Source organism: Eptesicus fuscus, chromosome 22, assembly GCF_027574615.1.
Source record: "Eptesicus fuscus isolate TK198812 chromosome 22, DD_ASM_mEF_20220401, whole genome shotgun sequence".
NCBI lineage: Eukaryota > Metazoa > Chordata > Mammalia > Chiroptera > Vespertilionidae > Eptesicus > Eptesicus fuscus.
This window is the reverse complement of record NC_072494.1, coordinates 35,632,799-35,649,228: the sequence shown is the minus strand read 5'-3', so window position 1 is coordinate 35,649,228 and position 16,430 is coordinate 35,632,799. Positions and strand designations below refer to the sequence as shown.

Genomic DNA, 16,430 nt, shown 5'->3' with positions numbered 1-16,430 from the left:
CAAACAGCTCCTGGAACGAGGAATTCCCAGCTTTCATCTGTCAGGAGTGGGTCGGCTCGGCGCCAGGCCCTGGGTCAGGCATGGGGTGTAATGATGAGTCGGACCCAGTCCTTGCCCTTAACAAGCTCACAGGTAAACCAGGGAAACAGACAAGTGAACAGGGCAGGTTGCCTGGGGCTCTGCTTGGGGGTGTCCAAATGCTGTGGGGGCACGGAGGCGGGGCTGGCCTGGCTGGGGCCGGCGGGGTTTCAGGCTGGAGAAAACAGGGGCAGCGTAGCAGGTGTGTAGGGGGAGGTTGCTCCTGGATGGAGCCCTGACGACATGAGCACTTCGCTGGCTTTTCCCTAGTCCCTGGCCCTTCGAGGCCCTGGCCCACCATCCAGTGTCCCGCTTCCCGCTGAGAGCCAGGAGGAGCCAGGCAGAACCACGTCCCGGGGAGTCGAGGGCTGCTTGGCTTGCTCTCGTGTGTCCAGGGAGAGGGCAGGGCCAGGCCCACCCCAAATCCTACCTACCAAGCGTGCGGCTGGCCCGACAGGGAGCGGAACCTGGACACAGGTCCCTGGTGGCCAAAGGTTCCAGGACGGGAGCCAGCAGGTATTATACACGGACAGACCGAGTGTCCTGGCGATTCAGTGACACAGGCCTGTCCTCAGTGGGCTGATGTTCTACATCTGTGGAGGGAAGAGGCTTAAACAAGCCTTTATGTACAGTGGCTACGGCCTGAGCCCCTGGGAGGTCCCGGTCCCTGATGCCGTGCCAGGCGCCGCCGGGGGAAGGAAGTTGACTGCTCTTGGCCTGAAGGGCATCCCAGTCTATCTCGTTTCTCCTGGAGGAAGGAGGCGGTGTCCTGTGCGGCTTCTCAGGGGAAGGACACTGGAGTTGAGGTGGAGGTGGTGTCACCAAGGGGAAATGAGGAAGGGCGTCCCAGGCCCAGTGAACGGCTCGTGCAGGAGCTGCGGGGCGCAAGCGCGGTTTCCTCTGCGAACGAACGCCAAGCACATTCCCCGGAGGGGTGAGAGCTGAGACGGGGAGGCAGGGACTACAGCACCAGAGGCCTGCCCTGCTGGGCCCTCGAGTTGGGGCTTCTCCCCGAGGGCAGTGTCATATTGAAGGGGGGTGACAGCATCAGAAAGCCGCTGAGAAAGGGAAGCCTCGCAGGCTGGTAGCAATAGCAGGCAGATGGGAGGTGAGGTATTGTCCCCATTTAGCAGACAAGGAAACTGAGGCTCAGGTGTCTGCCCAGGTGGCAGTGCTAGGAAGTGGGAGAGCTGGGATTTCTCCCAGGACTCCAAACTGCAGCCTTTTGGAGAGCAGGCCTGGGCGGCATGGGGTGCTCACTGCGGGGCGTGCCATCAGGTAGGGGCTGCAGGGGCTGCGCCCCAGGCGCTTGGCCTCCCCACCTGGCGTCCCTCCTGGAGGTTAGCGCACCTTGCTCTCGGAAGGCCTGTTCCCCCTCCCCCTGCTTCCTGCATTCCAAGCAGAGGCTGTGGGGATCCTCTCCGAGCCCTGAGCCTCTGTGCATTGGCAGGGTGATGCAGGCCGCGCAGTCTTCCTAGATTCTTGCCACCCGGAGGGCCCAGGCTGGCCGCCTCTCCTGCAGGTGGGGCTGGGCGGGGCAAGGTCAGTGCTGAGGGCTCAGGGCTTCGGCTTCTGCCCTTGCCTCCCGGCTTCAGGCGGCCACGGGACGGCTGGCTTCCCCTGAGGTTCCTCCCAGGCGAGGAAACTAAAACCTCAAGCTGTGCCGGGCAGGGCAGGGTCGGTGAGAGGGTGAAGGAAGAGATGCCATCTGCGGCTCCCTGCAGGCACCGTTCTCACCGGAGGAGGGAGCGTCGGAAGGCTCAGCTCCTGACGTCTGCGCACTTGGTCAGCTGTGGCCTCTGGTTCTTTTGAAACCTGCCCGGAGGCCCCACGTGGCTGTGACCGAGGTGGGGGCGGGGAGCGGGCCGCAGAGGGTATCCGCAGGAGGTGGTCAGCCTTGGGACTAAGGGTCAGACCCTCTGGGCTTCAGAAGGTGGGCAGTTGGAAGTTCTATCCTTCAGCCTCTGCCCCGGGGCCCACAGAGACTGAGATCCAACACAAAACAAAACAAAACAAACAAAACGGAACTAGGGAAGTGTCCGACCTGCACCCGGAACAGAGTGCGCCCTCCCTGGGCTGGGAAACAGACAGCCGTGCCTGCTGTGTGTCCGCAGCCGGAGGTGGGGGTCAGAGCGGCCCCGTGGGTCGTGCGCTTTGATGGAGGGTCCTGGAGGCTCAGCCAAGCTTCTGAAGACCCGAGACCTGAACTGCGTGCCGGGGTGTGGCCTGGAGCAGAGCGAGGGTGGCAGGGAGGGGAGGGGGAGAGCAAAGCTAGAGAGGAAGGGGGCCCAGATCATGAAGGACCTGGGGTGCAGGCTGGGAGTGGGGCTTTATTCGGGAGGAAGGCGAAGGGGCTCCTCATAGGGGTTTGCTGGGGGGTCTCCAGCCTGCTCCCCGGAGGTTAAGAAGGGAAGTTGACCCCCACCCTCCTCAGAGCACCTCTGGGCTGTGAGGGCATCTGTGAGGGCGTCTGTGAGGGGTGTCTGGTGAGCTTTCGATGGGGCCCCTTTTCTGGCACATCTTCACGTCTGAGCGGGAAAGTGGAGGAGAGCTGACCTTTTCTGGGCGTCTCCCTGGGGCTGGGGCCGTGTCGTGTCAGCTCACGCAGCATCTCCATTCAGGCGTCCTCTGGCCATCGGACACTTGCCCAAATCCTACTCCTCCCCGAGCCATGCAACCCCTGCTCCCAGCATTCCTCATGCCCATCCTTCCGGTGGCTCTGGCCCGAAGCCTCGGAGTCCTGCTTGGCCCCTGTCTCACAGCCCAGGTGCAGTCTCTTTGGCTCCACCTTGCAGATGCCTCCAGAACCCCCCCTCCCCTCCCCACCCCACCCCGCTGCTCCCACACTGACCCAGACTCCACCGTCTCTCTCTGGACCTCTGATAGCCTCCTGCCCACAGTCTGTTCTCAACACCACAGCCAGAGGGAGCTGTTTAAAATCTCAGTGGCTCGGCTGGTGGGCTTCAATGGTTGAGCATCGACCTATGAACCAGGAGGTCATGGTTCGATTCCTGGTCAGGGCTCATGCCCAGGTTGTGGGCTCGATCCCCGGTGGGGGGGTGTGCAGGAGGTAGCCAATCGATGATTCTCATCACTGATGTTTCTATCTCTTTCTCCCTCTCCCTTCTTCTCTAAAATCAATAAAAACACATAGATATACTTTAAAAAGCAATGTATCATTGTAAAAAATAAAATAAAATCTAAGTGGGATCACATCTCTCATCCGCTTGAACCCTCCCAAGTCCTGAGGGGCCCCAACATGATCTGCTCTGCTCGGTGCTCCCCCCTGGCCTCCTCTCTAGCCACAGCCACCCCCCCGCCAGGCCCCCACTTCTGCCTCAGGACCTTTGCTCCTGCTGTTCCCTCGCTCACCTGCTTCCCCAGATTCCACATGACCAGCCTCCTTCCCTGGCCTACTTGGAATTTTCCCAAGAAGACGCCACCTTCTCGGGGAGGCCTTCCTAACCTCCCTCTTCAAACCGCCCCGCCCCCGCCTCTCACACCTCCGAGCTGTATTTCCTCCGTTGCACTTGTCACCGCCTAACATGCCGTGTACTTTATTTATGTTACTGTCCGCGCCCACCCTCCCGGCCTTGATTAGAACGTAGTGAAGGTGGGAATGAATGTCTGTTTTGTTCACGAGATTCCTGGGGTCAACAACCGTTCCTGGCAGGTGGCAGTTGTTCAATACATAATCATCAAACGAATGCCCGGAGCCAAAGCGCAGAATTCTATAACGTGATCGCCATCCTGCAGCCTGCTGGTGGCAGCCCCCGATTTGAAGCCTGGGCGGGCTTTTCGTTCAGGGTGGGGGTTGGGGGGCCCTGGAGGAGGAAAGAGCACACACAGCCTGGGGCACAGGGAGGGGCGGTGGGGAGCATTCCCGGTCGGAGACCACGTTGCTCCTTTCTCCTCCCAACGTGGCGACACCCGGAGGTTCTGAGCAAGTCCGTTCCCCTCTGTGAGCCTGCGCGTCCCCGTGGCCAGCGAGGGGTCCGGACGGTGCCTGGTGCCAAGGTCCCGGGACTCCAGCCCTTGCTCCTGGGTGCGCAGTGGCCTCCGGGCAAGTGCCCGTTTCCTCCTGGCCCGAGTCCTCCTTCCTCCTGTGCCATCCCCTCCTCCTGCACCAGCAGGCCGTTCCGGGCTGGCTGCTGTGTGCCCAGGAGGAAGCGGCAGGAGGTAGGCTGGGGACTTTTCAGACTCACCTGGGCATGGGGCACAGGAGGAAGGCCTGCAGGGCGCTCTGCCTGCCCCGCCCTGCAGCTCCCCGCTCTGGAGAGGGCTGTGCCCCTTCACCATCCCCCACCCCACCCCGGCCAGCACCCCTGGACGCCCGTCTCCCTCTTCCCCTGGCACCAGTTGCACGGGGACAGCCCCAGATGGCTCCCTGGCCTGGGGACAAAGGCCACACTGTGCCCAGCCCTGGACTGGCCTCGGGCTGGGTCACACTGAGCCCTTCTGTCCCCATATGGGGGTGGGGGCAGACGCCACAAGGTGACAGGCCATTTTCCTGTCTCCCTTCCCCCGCGACCCCCAAATCGGAGGAGCTGACTCTCCCAAGGGAAAAGCCACAGAGGCATCTTGTGTCCTGAGCTAGGAAACAACAGACCATTCACTGCCCAGTCTGCCCTGTCACACCCAAGACCCTGCTGGGTTCAATGCCCCGATTGTCCCCAGCAGAGAGAGGCAGCCACTCTGTGCCGTGGTCACCACCCTGCCACCTGCTCCCCCGTCACCATCCGGAAGTCCATCCCTCCATCTGACCTCCATCGCTCCCGCCACGGTGACAGCCACTTCCCCTCGGTCTCTCCTCAGGCCGGTGGAGGACAGCTGGTCCCCATCCCTCTGCCTTGCTTGGCCCCACATTCCTGCTTGAGTCAGCTGTCCCAGTCCCACCCCCCTTGGCTCCCCGTCCCACTCCCCCCCCCCCCAACCCAAGCGGGTGGCTCCTTGCTTCTGAGGGAACATGGGGAGAGTAGGTACCATTCAGGCCTGGGCCGCCTTTATCGTGTAGAAGTTGGGGGCCTCTCTCCCAGAGGCTTTTAATGAGCCCCCTGCCCCTCCTACACAGCGAGAGCAAGGACATGGGGGTCATGGTGGCGGATTCCTGAGCACACACGGCTTTACGGGGGTCCCCTGTTTTCAGAAGGGGGCGTGGCTGGCCCTCTTGGCAGAGCTCAAACCTCAGGGAGCCCAGTGCCTGGCTCCCCCGACCCCCCGGGTAACCATGATCGAGTCTGGGGCGTCAGTTTGTGCCTGGCAGACATTCCCTCCCCTTCTCGGGGGTCCTCCTGCTCCACTCCGCACGCTCCCCACCCTCGGCTCCTCCCCAGCTCCGAGGAGTCCCCATCGCGGCCAGGCGGGCAGGCGGGACCCGGGCACGTCACTCGCCCTTTGCTGGGCCTCAGGTGCTTCCACCGTGGCTCGTGTCAGATCCGCGGGGAGGCTTTTTAAGGTGCATTTTCCCGGGTGCCATCCTCAGAGCCTCAGTTCCAGAATCTGAGGGTGAGACCCAGGAATCTGAATTTTAAAAAAACCATATATTTTTATTGCGTTCCGAGAGGAAGGGAGAGGTAGAGAGGAATAGAAACATTAATGATGAGAGAGAATCGTTGATCAGCTGCCTCCCGCATGCCTGCAACCCGAGCATGTGCCCTGACCAGGAATCGAACCGTGACCTCCTGGTTCATAGGTCGACGCTCAACCACTAAGCCACACCGGCCGGACAGGAATCTGAATTTTTTAAACTATATTTTTATTGATTTTTTTTTACACAGAGGAAGGGAGAGGGATAGAGAGTTAGAAACATCGATGAGAGAGAAACATCGATCAGCTGCCTCCTGCACACCTCCTCCTGGGGATGTGCCCGTAACCAAGGTACATGCCCTTGACCGGAATCGAACCTGGGACCTTTCAGTCCGCAGGCCGACGCTCTATCCACTGAGCCACGCCGGCCCGGCAGGAATCTGAACTTTTTACAAACCTTCCTGGTGATGCTCGTGTCCTGCCAGCCTTGTAAACCACTGACCCTTACAATGGAGCCGTCGCCATACTCCCGTCCTGCTGGGCGGTGTGAGTCACAGGCAGGGTGTGTCGAGCCCCCCTGTCACTCGGCCCATATGCCCCTCTAGCACAATGCCTGGCACACAGTAGGGACTCAGTCCTCATTTGTTGAGCTGAACTGAGCGAGACTTCAGGGCCCACTGACCGCGGGAGGCTTAGCTGGCAGTGCAGACCCAAGGCCTGGGTTCCGAGAGGCACAAGCCCGAGGAAGGAAGCTTGGCCGTGCCCAGTGTCAGGGCTCCGGGGCGTTGGGGGGGCCCAACCTTAAGTGCATTTGGGGGCGGCCAGAAACATTCGGGCCCAGGGAAGGGACCCTTTGCAGGGTTCTTTCTGGCTGAGGACAGAAGGATGTGATCATTAGGCAAAGCAAACATGTTACTGACCCATAATCCCTTAAACCAGGAGGGTTCGGGAGGGGCCTGGTTGCCTTGGCAACTGGGTAGTAGCCAGTGACAGGGCTGAGAGCATCCTCTGGGGCTGGGCAGTGTCTGGTGCGCGGTTAAAGCTGGCGGGGGGGGGGGGGGGGGGGGGTGCAGGGTGGCCCTTCCCATCACAGGACCGGCCCCCCTGCCTTCCTGGCAGATGTGGGTGGGGGCCCTTGTGAGACTCCTTGGCCCCGGCCCCACTGCAGCCGAGGGAGTGTGGCAGCGCAGGATGAGGGGGCGGCCACAGTGGGAGCTTATGAAACCGTGGCGGGGGGGGGGGGGGGGGAGGGACAGCCCCACTCTGGGTTTTCAGGGCAGGGCACAGAAGGAAGGGTCTGCGGGAGGAAGCAGTGCACAAGTCTCCTCACTCTGAGGCAAGAGGGCTGGGGAGCTGCCGGGAGAGCCCCTCTGGCTGGGGAAGGGCCCCCCAAGAGCCAGCAGAGCGGCCCGCCCCCTTCCCACTCTCTGCAGTGGACACCCTTCCCGCTTGGGGCTCCTCGGGGGACCTCTCTGTGTCTCCGCTGAGACCTTCAGCTGCTCCTGACCTCCCACATTTCAGCTGCAGAGATGGGGCTGGGCCCGCTCAGGTGCACACACCTCCTCCCTCACTTTCCCCTCTCTTCCGTCTCCTGGGGGCCCAGGACCAGCCAGCCAGGGACCTCCAGGTGTTGGTATGAGGACGAATGGGGTTTGGACCAGACTCTGTCTGGAGGGTGTAAGCCAGGCGGATACTTAGCTTGTAGGCATCTGTCAATGAGGCTTACCGGCTGCTGACACGTCCAAGCTCACACACAAGTTGGTGAAGAGCTGCTGGCCCGAGGGCCATCGGGTGCTGGTGCCCTCCCTGCCCCTCAGCCTTCCTTCCAGAACTCTCTAGATCTCCAGCAGCTAAAAGGTTACCTCTGGCCCCGGGGAGGCCTCCAGCACCCTCTTGGCATGTCATGCTGCTATGAAGAGCAATGCCCCCTGGTTCTGATGGGTCCTCATTGTGAGTGTTTCCCAGGAGCAGGGAACCCTGCGTGGGTTCACAGGGAGGGAGAGGGCTGGGAGCTGGAACTTGTGCAGACTCAGCCCTGGCTCCCCGTGCAGGGCCACCGAGCTTGGCGGAAAGACCGAGACCCGCCACTCCCTGTCCTCACGGCTGGCTCTCCTCACTGCTGCCTCAGGACTGCTGGCTGCTCCGGGCTGATCATGAATAAGATGAAGAACTTCAAGCGCCGCTTCTCGCTGTCCGTGCCCCGCACCGAGACCATCGAGGAGTCCCTGACGGAGTTCGCAGAGCAGTTCAACCAGCTCCACAACCGGGACCCTGAGGGTGAGGCCACTCCCCCAAAGCCCCTCCTTGCCCTCGACCACGCGGACCACACCCCACACCCCACACCCTACACCGTCACTGCTGGCCTTGGGGGAGGACGGGGACTTCCCTCCGGGGCAGAGGGCAGGGAGGGGAGCTGATGCCTCTCCCTCTCAGATCTGCAGCTTGGTCCTCTTGGCAGAGACGCCCAGCCAGAGCCCAGCACCTTCTCCCCGACAGACGGTGGGGAGGAGCCCAGGCCGCCGTCCCCGGGCATGCAGTACCGGCGGCCGAGCCAGCGCCGCTTCTCCATGGAGGTGAGGGCTCTGGGCCGTCCCGTGGGCCTGGCAGGACGCATCCACTCACGTGTGCCCAGGAGGGAGGTGGCCTTGGAGCCAGACTTCACGGGTTCAGATTCCAGCCCTGCCATTGATTCGCTCTGTGACCTTGAGCAAGTTTCTCAACCTCTGTGTACTGCAGTCACCTTGTGTTAAAACGGTCACCACGAAGATTAGATGAGCTAACGTATGCCAAGCGCTTGGAACATTCCTGGTGCATAGCAAGGGCCGACAACTGGACTATTGTTCTTATGACCCGGGGACCCGAGTATGAAACATATGAGTCCAGAATCATAGTGTCCGCAGGAGCCTCAGTGCACAGGTGGGGACGCTGGCCAGAGAGGGGACAGGGCCTCCAGAGGTCACGTAGCAACCAGGCTGGGTGATCATGGAGGTCTCTGGGCACAGCGTTGAGGCAGCTGGGAGCCTGGGTCGCAGCCTGGGGCTTGGCCCCGCCGAGTGGCTCTACAGGGAACGCCGGGCCCAGGGTGCGAGGCAGGGCTCTCACAGCACCAGCTGCCCTGGAGCAAACACTGCCCACGTCTCACCCCGGCCACTGCAGGACATCAGTAAGAGGCTCTCTCTGCCCGTGGACATCCGCCTGCCCCAGGAATTCCTGCAGAAGCTGCAGCTGGAGAGCCCGGAGCTGCCCAAACCGCTCAGCCGCATGTCCCGCCGAGCATCCCTGGTGAGTCCCCAGAGCGTCCGCGATAACCAGGGTGAGACACCATCTCCCAGACATGGACACGCACGTGGTTTGGCCTATTGGGGCTGAGGCCGCAGCAGTTTCTGGGGGAACGGTCCCGGGCCTCTGGCGCCACCTGCTGGCCATAGCAGATATAGACCTACATCCTTGATCAGCATTCACTCTATAGGTGGGTTCCATAGAGTGAAATCAATAGACCAGCTGGTACATGCTCTCCAGTCCTGGCTGCTATCATATTTCCTTGGGAGCATCTTCCTAAACACCGACTCTGGTTCCCACTCTAGGTACCCACAGAATCAGACTCTGGGTCTGTATTGTGAAGGGTTGGGTATCACTGAGCTAGAGGAAGTGTGCTGATGAGAGCCTACTGGGGTGGAGGGTTCTGAACTGGGCATTCGAGGTGCAGGGGAGGAAAAGACCACGTTCCTGGAGCTAGTAGTTCGAACAGACAGAGATAGACAGGGGCCGGTGTGCTGAGGCAGCCCCAGGTCTGCAGCCCGGGGACCCACACCCTCTGCTGCCGGGAGGAGGGAACTCACACTCCCAAGGCCTTCCTCCTTTAGCACAGGGGTAGCGGGGAGGGGAGAAGAGGGAGGGTTTGTGGCCTCAGTTGTTCTCTCTTCCCCATGGGGGTCTCATTACCTTTCCTCCTGGGGAGGTGGAGCGGGGGAGGTGTGGTCTCGGGGCTGCTGGGGCCTTCAAGCTCACAGGACCCTACGTCTCTTCCTCTCAGTCAGATATCGGCTTTGGGAAACTGGAAACATATGTGAAACTGGACAAACTGGGGGAGGTAAGAGGCTGGGTCTGGTCTTCTCAGGGCAGCCAGCAGGGTGGTTAGGAGTGACAGGGTCTTCCCCCGCCCTCCCTGACCTGCCCCTCGCTGCACCTGCCCACAGGGGCACACGATCCTGGCTGGGCAGCTGGGCTCAGCCTTTGGCAGGTGCTGAGGGGGGTCCAGGTGCTGGAGGAGGGTGTGAGGATGGAGTGGCCCATGGGCTCTGGGCAGGATCCAGTGTATTTTTTTCATGCAAGTATTTCTCGTCTGAGTTCGAGTCCGAACCTGACCAGGTACTAGCTCTGTGGCCTTGGGCCTGCTCTGCGCCCCCTCTGAGCCTCGGGTTCTTCCTCTGTCAAGTGGGGACCCTAACTGGTCTCCCGCACCGGGCTGTTGAGGGTTGAAGCGGTTACCGTGATACGCCTGTGGACAGCACGCAGGTGCCTGGCATGTAGCTAAGTGCCGTGAGCTGTTTCTGTGATCACAGACTTGGTGTTCGAGGCTGCGGGTGGGCAAAGGGTTGCAGAGAGGAGGGAGACGGCCCTTTCCCTGCAGAAACCCAGAGAGACCTACGCAAGCAGCAGCCGCAGGAAGAACAAACGGGCGTTATGATGGAGGGGCCCTGGCCTGCTGGGGGCTGGGGGAGGACAGTGCACTCTGAGCGGGAGGAGTTCGGGATGCTTCACAGGGAGATGAAGGGAGAAGGGGGCAGGGCACTCCCACTGGAGTCACTGTCCCAGCAGGGGCACAAGCTGGGGGTAGGGGGGCACTGGGCAGAGGAGAGCAGCACCCGAGAGTTGCTGGGGCCGTGGGGTTCTTCTTCCCAGGGCACCTACGCCACGGTCTTCAAAGGGCGCAGCAAGCTGACGGAGAACCTCGTGGCCTTGAAGGAGATCCGGCTGGAGCACGAGGAGGGGGCGCCCTGCACTGCCATCCGAGAGGGTACAGCACCCCCGGGTCCTGAACTCCCGAGGGCTCCTGGGAGGAGTCTGGGGGTGCGGGTCATTGCAGGAGTGGGGCCATTGCAGGAAGAGGGGGTTTGAGGGGCAGGTGGGGTGCTGGGACCCAGGTGGCCTGTCTCCCCAGTGTCTCTGCTGAAGAACCTGAAGCACGCCAATATTGTCACCCTGCATGACCTCATTCATACGGAGCGGTCCCTCACCCTGGTGTTTGAGTACCTGGTGAGCTGGGAGCTTCTTCCCCTTGTGGCAGGGGGTGGGGTGGTGGTGGTGGGGGGAGAGGGGCGATAGGGGATGTCCCAGGTCTTGCTCTAGAATCAGGTTCTCAGATGTTCCAGGCCTAGGGGCAGCTTGGAGCAGGGACCTGTCCCACTCCTGGGCTTCAGCCTACGCGGAGGCGGGGTGGGGGGGTGGGAGTGGGGGGCGGTTTCCAGCCGGCGTCAGGACAGGGCGGGGCTGAGCGGCTCTGTGTTCCAGGACAGTGACCTGAAGCAGTATCTGGACCACTGTGGAAACCTCATGAGCATGCACAACGTCAAGGTGAGCGCCTCTGGCAGGGACCCCGCACTCGGGCCCGTCCATCTCGGCACCCACCTGTTCTCAAGCCCAGCGTGGGAACTCCCTCACCTCCAAGGGCCCTGGCTGCTGAGGCTGCTCAGAGCTTCCCATGAGGACGGAGGGAAGGGGCAGCGCCCTTCAGAGAGGACCAGGCACTGCGCTGAGCGCCTCAGCCCACCACAGACACACACCCTCTGCCGCCATCTAGCTGTTGATATAAAACCCCCCGCCCCCCACCCCCCGCCCCCCAGCATGAGTGTTCCCACCTGTCAGATGGGAGCATGCGTCACCTGGCAGGATGACGGGAGGGTTCTGGGGCAGCTCAGAGGAATGCAGGACCTCCTCTGGTGTCTGTCAGAGGATCACGCGCATACACCCCCACATGCGGGGCTTCCTGGCCTAGGACTGTCCATCTGCCCTCCCCCGTCCTCCTGCCTCCCCCGTGTACCTGTTGCGCTTCCCTCTGGATGGGGTTCCCTGGGGTGGATGGAGCCCAGGAGTGATGCATTGTGGGAGGAGAACCAGTTGGCTCCCCGGGTACCTCACCCTGCCCAGTCCCTGGCCCCTTCCGAGGCCCAGCCATGGGACACGTTCCCCCCTTTCACTGCCTCCCCTCCCCCCCCTTCTCTTCCCTCCCGCCCCAGATCTTCATGTTCCAGCTGCTCCGGGGCCTCGCCTACTGCCACCGCCGCAAGATCCTGCACCGGGACCTGAAACCCCAGAACCTGCTCATCAACGAGCGGGGGGAGCTGAAGCTGGCGGACTTTGGTGAGGACGGAAGCCCGGGGGCCGCCTGGAGTCTGACAGCCTCCTCAGGATGCGGGCGCGCTGGGGGAGGAGAGGCTGAGGCTGAGTGACACGTCTGTCCCCAGGACTGGCCCGGGCCAAGTCCGTGCCCACGAAGACCTACTCCAATGAGGTGGTGACCCTGTGGTACAGGCCCCCCGACGTGCTGCTGGGCTCCACAGAGTACTCCACCCCCATCGACATGTGGTGAGTGAGGGTCACGGGACCTGGGGTCGGGGGGGACCTTGCACACCTCCAGACTCCCTTTGGCTGCCCCACGTGGCATCCTGGCGAACGGGATGCTAAAGGGTGAAGTCCGAACCCCATTGGGGTTCCCTGTCTCTGGGTAGAACCCCGCTGAGCTGTGCTTCTGAAATATTTCCCCGGGGTCCCCCGGCTCACCGGAGGGTACCGGAGGCCCCACAGTGAAGGTGATGATCTGCCCGAGCATCCGTTCTACTGAACGTTTTGGAAAGAACATGTCATTTTAAACACTGACATGGATCTTATTTGTTATCGTATGAATTCAAAAGCCAAAACTAAAACACGGGCTTCCGATGGTTGGCCACTGTGCCCCGTGCCCTGGGGGTCGGCAGGGGAGCGGATGTGTGACTTACCTCCTCCGCTGGGGAACAGGGTGTGGCCAGGGTTTGGGACAACGCGGCTTAAGGAGCTGTCGGGGTGCTGGCCGTGCAGACGCAACCCCTACCGAGTGAAAGGGGAGCGGGCAGCATGTCCTAGAGCCCGGAGACGCCCCCATAGAGGCTGTAGTCGGGGCTGGGCTGGGCCACCCACCCCAGCGCCAGGACGTACCTGAGCCCCCCGGGGTAGGGCATCGTGGGGGAGCAGCCGTCCCTGACGCGCCCCTGCCCGTTGCTCCCCGCAGGGGCGTGGGCTGCATTCACTACGAGATGGCCACGGGGCGGCCCCTCTTCCCCGGCTCCACGGTGAAGGAGGAGCTGCACCTCATCTTTCGACTCCTCGGTCAGTCTCCTGCGCTCCCCCAATGGGACCACCAGGGGGCGACAGAACTCTGTCCAGCGCAGCCCAAGCGCACAAAGGGCCTGGGAAGAGCCGCTGCGCCTGCTCACAGCAGGGCGGAGGACCCAGTGGACTTGGCCATTTTTCTGTCTCCTCCCTTACATTGCACCCCTCCAGGTCGCCCCTGTCCCTGGCCCCTCACCACGCCCCCCCCCCCACCCCTTTTTTTTGTCTCCCTAGGGACCCCTACAGAAGAGACGTGGCCCGGAGTGATGGGCCAGTCTGAGTTCCGTGCCTACAACTTCCCCCGGTACCTCCCCCAGCCGCTCATCAGCCACGTTCCCAGGTAGCCTGCCTCCCCAGCCTCCTCTCCTGCTTGTGGTCCTGGCTGTCCCTCCTGGAGGTGCACACCCCTCCCCCCACCCCGCAGGCCAGGCCTGTGCCAGCTCCTTCCTCCTGCAGGTTGGACTCCGAAGGCATCCACCTCCTGACCAGCCTTCTCTTGGTGAGTATGCCCGTCGCTGGGCCAGGAACGGGCAGGGCAGCCAAAGGCAGCTGCAGCCCACGACCCCACCCCGGCCCTGCACCCACCTCTGTGCTCACCTGAGTGGGCGCACTCAGAACTAAAAGCCAGTTCAAACTCCCTGAGTGGCTGTGTAGCTGGGCAAGCGGCGGAACGTCTCGGTGCTTCAGTGACCTCCACGCAAAGTGGGTCGATCCTCCGTGTTGTGTGAGCTGGCCCTGAGGCCAAATCGAGATGATGGATCGAACGCACCTAATACGGGGCATGTCTTGAAGGCAGCACACAGGAGAGGGTCCTTGTTGGAGGGACACGTTGCTGTTACTATTAATGCGGTGATCGCGGTTGCTTTAGCGGCTGCATTTCTATCCCGAGAGGAGGTCACGCTCCCGATGTCCCGTTTCTAGTTTTTCTGCTGGTGGGACCTGAGCGGAGACGGCCTTGGGTTGGGCTGGAGCTGGGGCTGCCAGGGGACCCCAGGGCCTCTCGGTTTAGACTCGGGCCCCTCCCACGTGGGCATCTAGCTTAGCTGAGGGGGACCGCGTCCCAAAGGGGTCCCTGCAGCCCGCCAGCCAGGACCCAACCGGCCCCTGTGCTTTCAGTATGAATCGAAGAGCCGCATATCCGCAGAGGCAGCCTTGAACCACCCCTACTTCCGGTCTCTGGGGGAGCGCGTGCACCAGCTCCAAGACAGTGAGTGGCGGGGGAGGGGGGGAAGGGGGTGTAGGGGCACCCCGGAACCAGGAAAGGGGGCAGCAGGTGTGGGCCGAAGAGCTGTAACGAAAAGGCCAGAGGCCCTCGGTCCAGCTGCACAGCCTTGGGCCCAGGGCTTCCCCTCCTTAGGTTCTCATTTGTGAGCCAAGGATCAGACTGTGGGCCTGAGACTGCCCGAGAGGCACAGTCCTAACTGAAGGGGTTCCCCAGCCAGGGGGCGCTCCCAGCTCCATGCACTCTGGGTGTGGGGCGCAGGCTCCCAGCGCAGGGCCGGCTCCACCCAGCTCTCTCCCTGTCCTCCACGCCAGCTGCCTCCATCTTCTCCCTGAAGGAGATCCAGCTCCAGAAGGACCCAGGGTGCCGGGGCCTGGCCTTCCAGCAGCCAGGTAGGGCCTTACGCCCCCTTACCCCCCGCTCCCCGCTTAGTAGAGGAGACAGGACAGGCTGCTCCTCCCTCTCGGGGTCAGAGATGGGGCCCAGCAGCCCCTCTTGTGATGGGAAATCAGCATGGCCTCCTGGACGTTGGCCTCCCTTCCGGGGGCCTGTGGGGAGCAGGGAAGGACTGGTTTCCCTATCTCCAGCCCAGGCTTCCTCCTCTCGTGTCTCCCTCCCCCACCCCGACCCCCACCCAGACAGAACTGGCTGCCTCTCCCAGCCCAGAAGGCACACGCTCTCTGGGCATTCTCTGCTCGCTCTGAGCTCTCCAGCTAGCCTGCACCCTGGAGAGCTGTACTTGGGCTCGGAAACAGCTGCCGGCCTTGGAAGTGACAGGCACTTTCCATGCATTTTCCCATTTAATCCTGAAAACACCTGACATTGGTACTAGTCATGCTCCCCAGTCCGTGGAACTGAGGCTGTGAAGAGGTTAAGTCTCAACTGCATGCAGCTCCTAAGTCGCAGAGACAGGGTTTGAACCCAGGACTGACTGGCTCCCAAGTGCGTGCCCTTGCTCGCTCTACCCCCAGTTCTGGAGCACGCCCTGCCCTCCGGCCCGGCTGCCTCACTGCAGCCCCCTCTCCCCCTCTGCTCTCCAGGACGAGGGAAGAGCCGGCGACAGAGCATCTTCTGAGCTGCGCCCGCCCCATGCGGCCGGAGGGAGAGGGCGCACTGAGCAGCTGCAGGCAGGGTGGCTCCTGCGGCCCCGGAGGACGGAGGATTGAGGGTGAGGCCGGCCCGGAAGACCTCTGCAGCCCTGCTGGGCACAGCTGGGTCCCGACCTGCTCCCCACGTCTCCCCCGTGGCCGCAGCCCAGACATCAACCCCTCCATCACCTGCCCTGGGAGGAGGTGAGAGGCAGGAAGGACCTCGGAGGCTTTTCCGTCCCGAAGCCCTCGGGCACCCGCGTGGGACCCACGGGGACAGGAGGATCCAGCTGCCGGGCTGAGCACGTGCCCTGGACACGCCTCCCCCAGGGCCGGCCTGTCTCACCCGTTTGTAGATCCCCTTATGGGCCCCTCGTTCACCTCCTCCCCTCTGAGAGCAGGAAGCGACGTGGCACCTTTTCGGGGACCCTTGTGAGCCAAAGCCCCTGAGGGGCAGGTGCCCCCAGAGCAACAGGGGAAATAGTAGGCCTAACCCCACTCCACCGCCCCACCTGTTCCCATTCCCCCTCCTCGCCAGAGGCCCCGAATGCTGCTGGAGGCCCGCTGCGTGCGGAGGCCTGGCCCCGCCCGCGGCACTCCTGCGCCTCCGCCCGCCCTCTCCCTAGTCTGAAGGGGTTGATTGCCTTAAGTTGGTAGGCGGGGAGCACGCACTGCCCTTGGGGCTCTGACCCGAGCTCCGACCTGCCCAGCCTTTCCCGAGAGCAGCTCCTGCTGATCACACCCGAGTGCTGATAAGCCAGCCCGGGCCCAGGGTCCTGGGTCAGCGCCCAGATAGGCAGGGTCACCCCGGCACTGGTGCCAGGCTGGCCTTGGCTCCTTGGGACTGGCACGGCCTCCCCGTGCCCTCCTTCCCAGCCCCCGTGGCCCTGTCCTTGCTCCGCCCGATCCTGGCACCAGCCACCCCGAAGGGTGGTCATGAGAAGGCCAGTCTGAGGTAGAGGCAGGTGGGGTGGGCAGCACAGGGGGTGGCAGTCTGAGGGGCCTGGGCCCCTGGAGAAGGCCCTCCCCAGCACCCCTCCGGAGCGTGCCCGCTGTGTCCCCAAGGGCACCTCCACGCGTGGCTGAGCCTTGAATACCAAGGCCAAGGGGAGGCCAGGCCCGACCTTGCCCTACCAGCCCCTGCCCTGCCC

General features: G+C 62.8%; 1 protein-coding gene across 1 annotated transcript; it reads left to right on the top strand.

The window, feature by feature from the left end:
* The first annotated feature begins 7,757 nt into the window (after positions 1-7,757).
* On the top strand, positions 7,758-15,318 carry CDK18 (cyclin dependent kinase 18). Its single transcript, XM_054711716.1, has 15 exons — positions 7,758-7,881; positions 8,038-8,177; positions 8,761-8,886; positions 9,638-9,694; positions 10,507-10,621; positions 10,766-10,860; positions 11,116-11,178; positions 11,841-11,964; positions 12,069-12,189; positions 12,869-12,966; positions 13,204-13,309; positions 13,426-13,468; positions 14,086-14,176; positions 14,506-14,583; positions 15,232-15,318. Exons 1-15 carry the CDS (start codon positions 7,758-7,760, stop codon positions 15,264-15,266), a joined length of 1,416 nt encoding a protein of 471 aa, XP_054567691.1. The 3' UTR covers positions 15,267-15,318.
* Positions 15,319-16,430: the final 1,112 nt, after the last annotated feature.

Bases quoted from the DNA above. Each gene is read 5' to 3' on its own strand.
- CDK18 (XM_054711716.1), top strand. From the start codon at position 7,758: ATGAATAAGATGAAGAACTTCAAGCGCCGCTTCTCGCTGTCCGTGCCC. The intron at 12,190-12,868 runs GTGAGTGAGGGT...TGCTCCCCGCAG, and splicing joins TCCACCCCCATCGACATGTG to GGGCGTGGGCTGCATTCACT. The intron at 13,469-14,085 runs GTGAGTATGCCC...CTGTGCTTTCAG, and splicing joins TCCTGACCAGCCTTCTCTTG to TATGAATCGAAGAGCCGCAT.